Raw genomic sequence first — 12,291 nt, 5'->3', positions numbered from 1 at the left:
GACTTTGATAGGTATTTTTGCTGGCTTCAGTGGACTTTGTAATAGGTCCTAGAAGGCAAGAATGGTTTGTAGACTAAGAAGAAGAGTAACTTGAAGAAACAATCATCTCTCTTTTTTTAAAGAGCGTATGAAGAACAATCATTATTCCTTGGCCCCAAACCAACATTTTGGGACCATCTCCCTAACCACCCCACTAAAGGGAAAGCAACCTAAAATTCTCTATTGTTTATAAACCAAAGAAACAGATTTTGTCAGGGATGCAAACTGCAGTGTTCTGTAATAGTTTTTTTAACTGTTTGGATGTTCTGACTATGTAATGTTTCCATTTAATTCCACTAACTCAGAAAAGGAAAGAAGAAAAAAAAAAAGAAAAGAAAAAAAAAAAAAAAAGGAGGATGAACATCTCACAGAAAGGGCAGTAGACTTTGGATATCTAAATGTCATGGTGAGTTTTTATACCAGATCAGTGATGCAAAAACTATAAAAGTATGGGTTTAGACCTAATAAGGCTATGTCATTTGATATAAATAATTTGGTCATAAATATGCACTGCCTTAAAAATAGAACTGTAAGTGGCCTCAAATATTTGAAAGACTTTCTAATAGTCTGTACAGGCTTTATCATTAAGCTTTTTGTTAACTGTATTCTTCCAGGGTAAAGTCTCCAAAATTCTATTGAGAGGTAGATGACAAGAAAAATGTGAACTGCAAAACAACAATATGCAAATTCAACAACAGCAAGATCACTGCTCTAGAGTTAGAAGAGCTGAATATAGCCTCTTCAGGGATATATTTAGTAGGGTACCAGAGGATAAAGCTGTGGAGGTAAAAAGGGCTGAAGAAAGCTGGTTAATATTCAAGGATCACCTCCTCCAGTTCAGGAGCAATGCATCCCAACAAAGAGGAAGTCAGGCAAAAATGCCAGAAGGCCTGCATGGGTAAATAAGGAACTCCTGGACGAACCCAAACATAAAGGAAGCCCACAGAGGGTAGAGGCAAGGACAAGTAGCCTGGGAGGATTACAGAGAATTGTCCGAGGGATCATGAATCAGGTTAGGAAAGCAAAAGCCTTGATATAATTAAATCTAGCCAGGGATGTCAAGGACAACAAGAAAAGTTTCTACAGGTATGTCAGTGATAAAAGGAAGAGTAAGGAAAATGTGGGCCCTCTCCGGAAGGAAACGGGAGACCTGGTTACCCGGGACATGGAGAAGGCTGAGGTACTCAATGACATTTTTGCATCAGTCTCCACTGGCAGGTGCTCCAGCTATACCACCCATGTCACAGAAGGCAAAGGCAGGGACTGGCAGAATGAGTAACTGCCCACTGTAGAAGACTATAATCCAGACCATCTAAGGAACCTGAAGGTACACAAGTCCAAGAGACCTGAGGACATGCATCCATGGGTCCTGAGGGAACTGGCAAAAGAAGAGGCTAGGGCACTATCTATCCTATTTGAGAAGTCGTGGCAGTCTGGTGAAGTTGCCACTCACTGCAAAATGGGAAATATAATCTCAATTTTTAAAAAGGGAAATAAGGAAGACCTGGGAAACTCCAGGCCAGTCAGTCTCACCCCTGTTCCCAGCAAGGTTGTGGAGCTGATCCTCCTGGAAACTATGGTAAGGCACGTGGAAACTATGGAGGTGATTGGTGACAGCCAACATGGCTTCACTAAGGGTGAATCATGCCTGACAAATGTGGTGGCCTTCTACAATGGGGTTACAGCGTTGGTGGATAAGAGAAGAGCAATTGATGTCATCTGTCTGGACTTGTGCAAAGCATTTGACACTGTCCTGGAGGACATCTTTGTCTCTAAACTGGAAAGACATGGATTTGGCAGATGGACTGCTCAGTGGATAAGGAACTGGCTGGATGGTTGCATTCACAGGGTTGCCATCAATGACTTGATGTCCAAGTGGAGACCAGTGACAAGTGACATTCCTCAGGGGTCAGTACTGGGACTGGTGCTGTTTAACATCTTTATCAGTGACATGGACACTGGGATTGTGCGCATCCTCAGCAAGTTTGTTGACTACACCAAGCTGTAGACACGCTGGAGGGAAGGGGTGCCTTTCAGAGGGACTTTGACAGGCTTGAGAAGTGGGCCCGTGTGGACCTCGTGAAGTTCAACAAGGCCAAGTGCAAGGTCCAGCATGTGGGTCAGGGCAATCCCAAGCGCAAATACAGGCTGAGCCAAGAATGGATTGAGAGCAGCCCTGAGGAGAAGGACTTGGGGGTGTTGGTGTACGAGAAGTTTAACATGGCCCAGCAATGTGCGCTTGGAGCCCAGGAAGCCAACTGTGTCCTGAGCTGCATCGCAAGAAGCATGTCCAGGAGGTCAAGGAGGGTGATTCTCCCCCTTTACTCTGCTCTTGTGAGACCCCCACCTGGAGTACTGCGTCCAGCTCTGGGACCTCCAATATATGAAGGACATGGACCTGTTGGAGCAAGTCCAATGGCCACAAAGATTGTTAGAGGGCTGGAGAAGGCTGGAGCACCTCTCCTATGAAGACACACTAAGAGTTGGTGTTGTTCAGCCTGAAGGAAAGAAGGCCCTGGGGAGACCTAACAGCAGCCTTCCGGTACCTAAAGGTGGCCTATAAGAAAGCTGAAGAGGGACTTTTTACAAGGGCATGTAGTGGTGGAACAAGGGGGCATGGCTTTAAGCTGAAAGAGGGTAGATTTCTTCAGGTATTAGGAAAAAATTCTTTACTATGAGGGTGGTGAGGTACTGGAGCAGGTTGCCCAGAGCAGCTGTGGATATCCCATTCCTGGAAGTGTTCAAGGCCAGGCTGGATGGAACTTTGAGCAACTTGGCCCAGTGGAAGGTGTCCCTGCCCATGGCAGGGGGGTTGGAACTAGATGAACTTTAGGGTCCTTTCCAATGCAAATTGTTCCATGATTCTATGAAATTATGTTGAAATTACATAGCAAAGCTTATGCAAATAATGATCAAAAGGATAATTCATGCAAACACTTTCAATACATATATATGCACAGTATCAAAAAAGCACACCCCCCCAAAAAAAATCCAGAGTGCCTTGTTAAAATTGCTATGTCACCTCTGAAAATAAGTATTTAAAAATCCCCTTTATATTCCTCTCATGTGAATAGAAAAATAGTAATCTATAAAGAAACTAAGAAAATTTGCCAAGATTTATATTTTTTTTATAGGCAAAATTGCCAGTATCAGTTACAGAATGTTCACCTATAGAAATGGTCACTGGCTTTGTTTACTGAAATCCTGATGGCTGCCCCAGTTATGGCTGTATGTGGTATCTGTAGATTATTATATATCTGAGCATTACCTCCCTACTAATACAACCATCCAGGCCTGAAAGTAACAAGAGAAAAATGTTACTTAGGAGTTTCAGGAGAGTATGACAAGTAAGTATTTAAGAGTCACAGCATTCCAGGTCTAAATTATGTGTCTTACATCAAAATGAATAATGGGGTGGCGGGTGGGGGATCTTCGAGAGGAATGAGAGTTCTCTGGGAGGAACAATTATGTAGAGACTGCCAAATGTTTTTTAAGCACACTAGATGCTGATATGCAAAAAGACCATTAAAATTCATGTGAATTTTGAATCATGATGTCAGTGAAATTGCTTCCATTCACTTCAGCAGTAAGTAAAGTTGAACTTTCTCTCATAAGGACAACATAATTTAAAAAACTCAACCAAATAAAACAAAACAAATTCTTTGAAAATAAAATAAGACCTTCTCTAACTCTGTCAAAACAGTTCAGAAATCACACTCCTGAAATAAAGGGATTGTAGTCTTACTAGTTATGCTACAGGAATTCATATAAAAATATGCTTTTATGAACTTAATGGAAATACAGAACTGGCAATGGTTGCAACCACAGTTCAATGAGGAGACGCAGGAGGGGTGAACTTTCGACATGTTGTTGAAAAAGTACTGGGAATTACTGGTGAGAAGTCTTTCTCTGGAGTTGGAAAGGGCAATACAAAAAACCTCTCCAGCTACCAGAGAGTACGATGTCAAAATAAAAGTATCCGGATGTGTACTCTGAAACTACATGAAATTTAACCTGGATGTTAAATAGGAAAAATATTATTAATGTAATCTCCTTTCCTACTAATTTTAAGGTTTTGGCATTGTTTTTATTGACTGATCAATATTGTGCAGAGAAATGAAAAGGATGAAGTATACATGAGTATAAATGAGATTAAGACCAATTAAGGATTTGCTTGCACTGATTGACAGAGACTACAGAGTCCATAGTGCATAAAAGATGCATGTGGTATGTCTTGAAGTTTGAGAGTACATTTCAACCTTGTAAGGCAGGGTCATCTCTTAGTCCTGACCCTACAGTGGTCCAGACTGGGATGAGGTAATTAAAAGAAACCAAGGGAATTTAGAGAGATGGTATATACCCAGGTCTTATCCTGAAAGCAAAAATGTAATGATGAAATGACTTGCAGTACAAATTATAGCTCAGTGCAGAGTGATATTCAGGGGTATGAAGGCAAGTTATACTCATTTTGCTACTTTGCTGCTCATTACAGAATTGATTCAAGGTAATTTGCTATTATTACTACTTTTAGAAATAAGAGCTACCTATAGAAGGCAATTGCCTCTTTAGGACCTGTTATTTGGAACATACAGCTTTTTAATTTCAGGCAGTTTTTGCATATGGTTCCAATTTTCTTCATTCATCTCCGGATTTTAACTTCTTTAACATTCAGTAATATCAAGAGTATTCTGACGGTTTTTATTTTGTTGCTAGTATTAAGAGGAAAAGTAATGAAAGAGGTGTAAGGAAATGTTTCACTTGATTCAGTTACTACCTTATATTGCTCCAGCTGCCTGCTGTATCATTTTCCCTTATGGGATTAAAAATTGCATATTGGTGAGTGGTGCTGAAGCAGCTCTTTCATTCCTATTATTTTTTAACATAATTGACCAGAGATGGAAGTGTGGTGTCTCTGTAGAAGGTTGTGTTTATATAAATTTTTACTTCCTCTGAGATAGTAATAAAATTTTTTGTTACTTGTGGTTAGGTGTGTCTATGGCTCAAGGAACCTTGTTCTTCCCTTATCTCCTATACCATGTTGCATTGTATTCTGTGATCCTGCATACAACAGCAAAGTTGCCTGCACATTTCCTGAGAGCCTTTTATCATCTGTTTTCCAAGTCCTTTATTTACACAACAGCAAATTTTACCAGACTTAAATCAAAAGTTGACACTTGTCTTCTACCCTGTATTCTTAATCATGATGGTTTTTGCAAAGAGATAATAAGCACTGAGAATTTTGCCTCCGTAATTTTGGTTCAGCCTCTATAATCATCTCTTTTCAAATAATCTCTGCCTTTCTACCACTTGCTGTCAGGAGAAGAGTGATGTTCCTGAGGACTACTCTTTGGATAAAATTTCAGTTCATTGTTTACAATCCAGTATTTCTAACTGATATTCCACACTGTATGAAAACTTGGTGTCTATGAAATTCCTCATCACTTTCTGGCTGTACTTCATAGATCCTGGAATTCACTCTGTCTGTATAGCTAAAAACCAAGCAGTGTTTTTACCTCATGGGGTGCTGGCAGGGCTACATTTGGAAGGAGGTGCAATGTATTTATTACCTCTCTGAAGCTGGGGGCTGAACAAGGAACTGTGATTTTAGTAGGACTAAATCATTCTCCTTTACACAGTTCACTGCTCAGATCTGAGCATGTAACCCATATTTCCTCCCCAGACTCTCAAATGCACATATTTTGTTGCTGATATGCCTATATGCTACAGGACTTGTAGAAGACATTTGGTTTTCCTGCATATAATTAGGTAAAAAGTAGGTATTAATTTCTGTACCATGCTGTGAGTAGATTCATGATGCTTCTCCTCCAAAACAGTGCTGAGATAATGAAAAAGTTCAGCATTACTGTGGAACTTCATAGTATGTAAGATGATAACCCAGCAAAACAGAAGCAAGCTCTGCCAGAATTTTTTTAGAAGAGTGGATATAGTAATATCAAACATTACTATTAAGAAATGGCTTTCTTAAAAGCACTCCTGTGTCTGTTTATTTTACTATTAATTTTTTCTTCATTATTGGTGCTTCAAAGTGTGTTTAACACTGCTAGCTGTCTGTCCAATATATTTGCAACTTTTTGCGATTTAAAAGAGAACTAAAAAGAATTACATTCTTTTCCTGGAATTGAGTGTATGTGTATCCTACATAAACAGTGCATAAATGTTTTATGAATCAGACCCTTAATTTTCACAATTTCTGAGTCATTTGCAGGCATCTCTCTGAAACAAATAACACATTTCCTCACCTACAAACAGAACAGAAATATTTTCACTTAATACCTTCAGAAGCTTGCATTTCTAGCTTTCAAGTGCAATGCTAAATGATTTCTGTAAAGTCAAATTGTAGACTTCTGCTTCCTTTTGCCTAAAGGAAGAGGAACAGTTGTGTACATTTTAATTGATAGGAGTGTCTGTGTGAAACTGTAGACACAAAACCAAATATCCTGCACAAAAATGATATGTCAATACAAAGCTTCCAGACTGGCACTGTCAATGTGCCTTGCAGCATTTTTGCTCAAACTGGCATTAGAAAAAGGAAGTAGCTTTTCACTGAATACTTGGGAAAGGGAGCTGAGAACTGGTACAAAGTTACCTGTCTGCAAATACCTGAAGTTAGACCTTAAATATCCTCCCAGCAGACCATCAAACAACTAATGACGCGCCAATAAACCGAACTGATTTGGGCCACAAAAGCCAAGGGTAAGCATCCTTTTAACATCAGCAGGTTCTGAGTCTAGTCCCTTTAGGAAGAAAGTTTCACAGTCCAGTGCAGACCCTTCAGCCATACAGGACTACATAATGAAAAAAAAAAAAAAGCAAAACACCTAATTGCCACTCTTGTTAGCAATGTAAATCTTGGGTTTAAATCCTTTTATATACAGACAGATTTTAGCTCTGTTTGAATTAGCAAAGTCTGAACATACTTTGGATTCAAATATACGTTGAAATACAATGTAGTCAGCTATCACAGGAGGAAACAACTTCTGGAATATATTGCAATTCAGCTGTTTATTGTATTTTAGAGATGGTGCCCACCAATTGTTCGTCTCCTAACCTTAATTTTTACATCCATATTATAATTGTTTATACAGGCATAATGTACCTTTTTGATCTAGTGGGCATACAAAAGAGAAAAAAGTTTCAGTGTGCTTCACTCAGGTACTCTGTCTCTTTTCAAAAAATCTTTGAGCTTATATTCTTTGTAATATTAGTGGTAAATACAGTTTGGGCAGATGATTTCAACAGACTTTAACAATATTCTAAAGAAAGCAAAGTATCTTCCTAAATAAGTCTAGGAGGTACTTTTGCATTAGATACATATTTTAAACAAAACTGTTATTGGAAGGCTTTATTGTCTGGTTTACCTGACTCTTGATTGTCCAGTCATAGTCTGATGGACTCATTTGCATGGAGTCAGTACCTCTTTAATCTCAATTTTGTATCACTGAAATAAATAAACTGTAGATAGTAATTTAACTAAGAGTCTTGCCACGGGGCAAAAATCTGTTCCCATCCAATATTGTGACTGATCATTATTACCAAAAAAACCTGGCCTGTGTCTTGAAGACATATTTCTAATGGAAGTCATAAATGTTGCCTTCTGAGCTATACTGCAGATTAAATATTGGTTTCTCTTTCTGAAGGATCTTCAAGAGCTTTATCAGCTCTGCTGGCAGCATCTTCGTTCTCATTGTTTGTTAATGGTTCGGCTTCCTTTGAGTCAGCATTCTTCTGTGCTTTCTGCTTCTCATCTTCTAACTTCTTTTCTTTTGCCAAAAGCCTGTAGTTAATGGTATTGCCAATGAATAACCAGATACTGGCCACAATCACAATCACTCCGCAGACGAAATACATGTACTGATATTCACCAGTAACATCTACCAACCAACCTGAAATACAAAGACAAGAAGAGAGAAAAACCATCTTTAAAATAGGATGCCCAATACAATCCAGATGCTTTCCTAGGAGAAATATCTATATATTGCTTGGTTTTGGAGTTGGAGCAGCAAAGCATTTCAACATGTTCAAATTGTCTAACATATATATCAGAACTCTAACAAAACCTGTATTAGTCAAGGTAGCAATTGTCATTGGAATCACTGACAGTGATAAAATATTGAAGAACAATGTAAGTAAAGCTTAATGAATAATGACAGACATTTTTTTAGTTGTTTAATTTTCATTATTTCATTGACTTTTTATTTTATTTTCCTCCTAATTTTGTTTCCTATTGTTTTGGAATGACTGACACTCACAGAGGCTGCATACAGACAATAGGATGAAGAGGTATGTGTCTTTTTATGCTGCTGTCATTGTACATCAACTTTGCAATTTTTACTTTCCTGTGACTGGTGAAAGAGATAGAAAGGTTTGTCCCTTCAGCTATCATACTCAACTGCTGAGTTTTAAACTATGAAACCTGTACCTAAAAATTACATCCACACCTCTGAGATTAGTTGGGTCATGACAAGGAAAATAAAATATAACTGTTCTTCCATTTTATGAGCCATTCTTCCCAGATTTTCCCAACTCCCAAATCAACATCTGTACGTATCCAAGTATTTAGCTCGGAATACTGCTACACTAGCATTGGAATCCACAGGATAGCCTGCACACTTCAATTTTGTATGCATTTAGATGCTTTTACTGGGTTGAAGCCATAATGTCAGCCTATTCAGCTGATACACATTTACAAGCCATCAAATTATTTTAGTCTTTATTTCACAAGCCTAGTATTAGGAAAAACTCAAATAGCACTGCAAACGTATAATTCACCTATTAGTGTAAAAAGTACAATTTACTGGTTTTTATCAATGAGCAGACTCATAAAACTGATGATTAAAAATGAAATTCTGCATTAAAATTACTTCAGCATAATAAAAGATAAATCAATTTTTCATAGTTATAGCACAAACACATACTTTTCAAAACTCCTGAAAAGCTAATATACTGAAAAATAAATAGTTTCGTGTGCTATTGCCCCATAAATATTAAATTTAATATCTTTAGAGTTAATACTAACATTGATTTTAGAACCTGACTGAAAAGGCTGGGCTCCAGCAGTCACCGGCTCAGTCCGCCCACTAGGTGGCGTAGCAAGAGGCTGCGTGAGAATCTGTTGTGTTCTACCATTACCAAAAGGAATTTTTACGTTAAAAGATGAGAGAAACACTGACTATCTTGAGGACTATTAAAAATTTACTTTAACAAATATTATTATACTTAAGTGAGTGGAATTGTTTAGCCATATTCAAAATTTCACGCAACAATGCTGTTGATAGAAATACTGACAATAATCCTCAAAATACTTCGATATGTATAAATGTTTTTTAGACACACATAATCTTGCTGACTTCTGTGGCACTGTTTATCCCGTGGGTATAGTATATGTTCACAAGTTGGGCTTACACTGCAACACACACACACACACTCTCTTAACCAGTACTTTTCAATAATATTTGACCATCTATTTCTTTAGTTTCTTATATCATCAGAAACCTTAAAACCACAAAACTTAATAACAACATTACTAAATAGTGACTAAATTCTAGTAAACAGAAAACACTTTAGATAAGACTCTTCAAAATTTTTGGTGCTAGAAGCCCAAAAGTTATGAATATAGTCTAAGGTATACACATAGGCTCCCTTTAAGCTCCCCTTACACTCAAAAGAATAAAGTTGGTAACATTATCATCTTTCAGCCAGTTCACACTCTTGAATTGCCTTACACATTATCTGTTGGCTATAGAAACAGGCTAAAGGACTGGCGGAGAGCAGGGCAGTGGTGTGAAATTATACCAGGGGACAACACTCCACAGCACCATGCTGGTATCCCACCATGCGTGCACTCTGCCTAGGCTGCTGAGCATGTCCCTGTCCTTTCTAGTACCTCCCGGCTAGCTTCTTTTTTCTAGAAATGCCAATCCTCTCTATACAAACTAAAGTTGCTATTTTAAACTTAAGTGTGTGCTCCTCTAGCTGCCACTAGTTTAGAGAAATCTAGTTAGAAGAACTGTAAGATCTCCACAAAACTACTAGTGGATTCAATCAATTCAAGAGAGTAACAACTATGTTGGCAATGAGCAAATTGGAACTGAATACATGTAAATCAAGGTTGAAAAGTTAGCACTATGTGCTATCAGGAAAACATGTATTTATCACCTGGATTTATGTGCCAGTAGAGATACACTCTTAATCTATCTACTGCACATGCATGCAATATATGCGTTTAGATTTTCATGTGGATCTGCAGCTGTAAAGCCAAAAGATAACAGATGTGGTACACTACTGCTACAGTATGTCCCTAGTCACAGTGAAAACATTAAATAACATTAAGAACAATGTTTATATTAATGCAATGCTAAATTGCAAGATTATGCTGTAATGCCTGAAAAAAACAGTATAAAAGAGGTTCTTACCTCCTAGAGGAGGACCTATGAGCACAGGGCAACATTCCACGATGGTGACAAGTCCAACTGCACTGGAAAATCTGGCAGCACCAACGAGGTCCATCAATGTCTCAAAAAGAACGCTGCTAACCATTCCAAATGCAAACCCAAAAAATACAGCATATATCACCAAGCCAGTGTAATTTGTTGCCAGAGGGCACAAAATATGACAAACGCCATTATACAAGACAGCGAAACTGAAAAAGTACTGAATCTTTGGCCGGATAAACTTGGAGTTTGCTACGAGTCCCATTGAAGGCCTAGCAAACATGTCTACAAAAGCTAAGATAGACAGCAAAAATGCAGCGGAATATTCATCAATTCCCTTGTGCTTGGCATAAGGAGCCAAGAATACTATTGGAGCAAAGAAACCGATAAACATAATGACATTCCCAGACAAATAAATCAGAAACCCTCTGTGTTTGAAGAGGGAAAGATCTAGGTATTTATTCATGGTTTGCCAAAAAGACTTCTTGTTGTTTTTGTGCAAGGGAGAATCTCCTGTGCCTTTTTCAACATCTTTTTTTATAGGCAGGACTGTTTTCGGTCCAACAGGTCTCATAAGTGACCCAGCCACACAACAGTTCAAAAGAAGTCCTCCCAGAATGAGAAAGCTTCCTTTCCAGCCAAACACATTAAAGAGGAATTGGTTGAGAGGTGCCAATGTGCTCAGAAACACTGGACTTCCAGCCATGGCCAGTCCATTAGCAATGGGACGCTTCTTATAGAAGTACTTGCCAATCATGGTCAAGGCAGGCTGTAAATTGAATGCTAAACCCAGACCTAAAAAACACATAAAAGACAGTATTATTGCAGGTCACGCACTGAAAAAACACATCACACCTCTTTCAAGTTATTTTTAAATGACCAGTGTCTATTCCAGTGATTCCCAATAAAGACAGAAACCAACCAGCATCAGAGAATGAAAGACAGCTTCATTGCTGCCTATGCGTGTTCATGCCAAGATTGTGTCGTGGTGGCATTCTGCCATTTCCCCTATAGCACTGCAATAAAAGCCAAACCTCCTTACTGTATTTCAGCAGTGATAGTGACAGGGGAATCACAGAGGAATGATGGTGTCACTGCCTTGACTCACCACTTTTAAATTTACTAAGCTATAATGCAATTCTCTCTTGGCTCATTTCACAAAAGTAACATAATGTCACTTCAGCTACAATGAATGCAGGGTGTATTTAAATGCATAAATGTCCTCGTTTCTTACTTCCAGGTCTATTTAAGATCAAACTTGTGTACAAATGTGGAGCTTAAAATGGCTAACTGTTTTGCGACACATTCAGCTACACTTCCACAAGTATGGAAGTCACTGCTAAAGGTGGAAGAGTTGTAGAGGACATGCATGGGAGCAGAGCACCAATCCACATCAGCCCAGTGTATAAGCTGAACCTCTAGGCCTTCTCTCTGTATTAAGACATCTAGGCAATAAAGTCTGCATAGCTACACATCTGCTGGATGGCACAGGGGACAAGATAGGCTCATTCCTGGACTGTGACTTTACTCTTTCAGTAGACCCCAGGTTTAGGATGTGAAAAATAAGAGCATTAAGAAATAATCACTGAACGAAGACAGAGTCCTTTAGTCCCAACATAAAGAAAGATAAGCTTGAATATAAGAACAAGTATTACCTTATTCATTTACTACCTGCCAATATTTCACCTCACTTGCCTTCCTTATTCTGAGGATGTAGTTTAAAAAAAAAAAAAACAAACCCACAACTTTTGATAGAAGAAGGCTATTTAATTTACTGGCTTAATGATCACATTAGTTCATT

The 12,291-nt window shown here is 38.4% G+C and overlaps 1 protein-coding gene across 2 annotated transcripts in view; it reads right to left on the bottom strand.

The window, feature by feature from the left end:
- Positions 1-7,043: 7,043 nt before the first annotated feature.
- Positions 7,044-12,291, bottom strand: part of SLC16A7 (solute carrier family 16 member 7) — an 80,031-nt gene continuing 74,783 nt past the window's right edge. For both annotated transcript variants that reach the window (XM_040595532.1, XM_040595531.1), the window contains exons 4-5: positions 10,473-11,285; positions 7,044-7,943 (exon numbers count right to left, since the gene is read on the bottom strand). In XM_040595532.1, the coding sequence (XP_040451466.1) occupies positions 7,672-7,943; positions 10,473-11,285 (1,085 nt within the window). In that variant the 3' untranslated portion in view covers positions 7,044-7,671. The remainder of the gene's footprint in view (positions 7,944-10,472; positions 11,286-12,291) is intronic.

This window comes from Falco naumanni, chromosome 5 (assembly GCF_017639655.2).
Source record: "Falco naumanni isolate bFalNau1 chromosome 5, bFalNau1.pat, whole genome shotgun sequence".
NCBI classification, from domain to species: Eukaryota; Metazoa; Chordata; class Aves; order Falconiformes; family Falconidae; genus Falco; species Falco naumanni.
The sequence above is the reverse complement of the archived record's forward strand: the minus strand, read 5'-3'. Positions and strand labels throughout refer to the sequence as shown.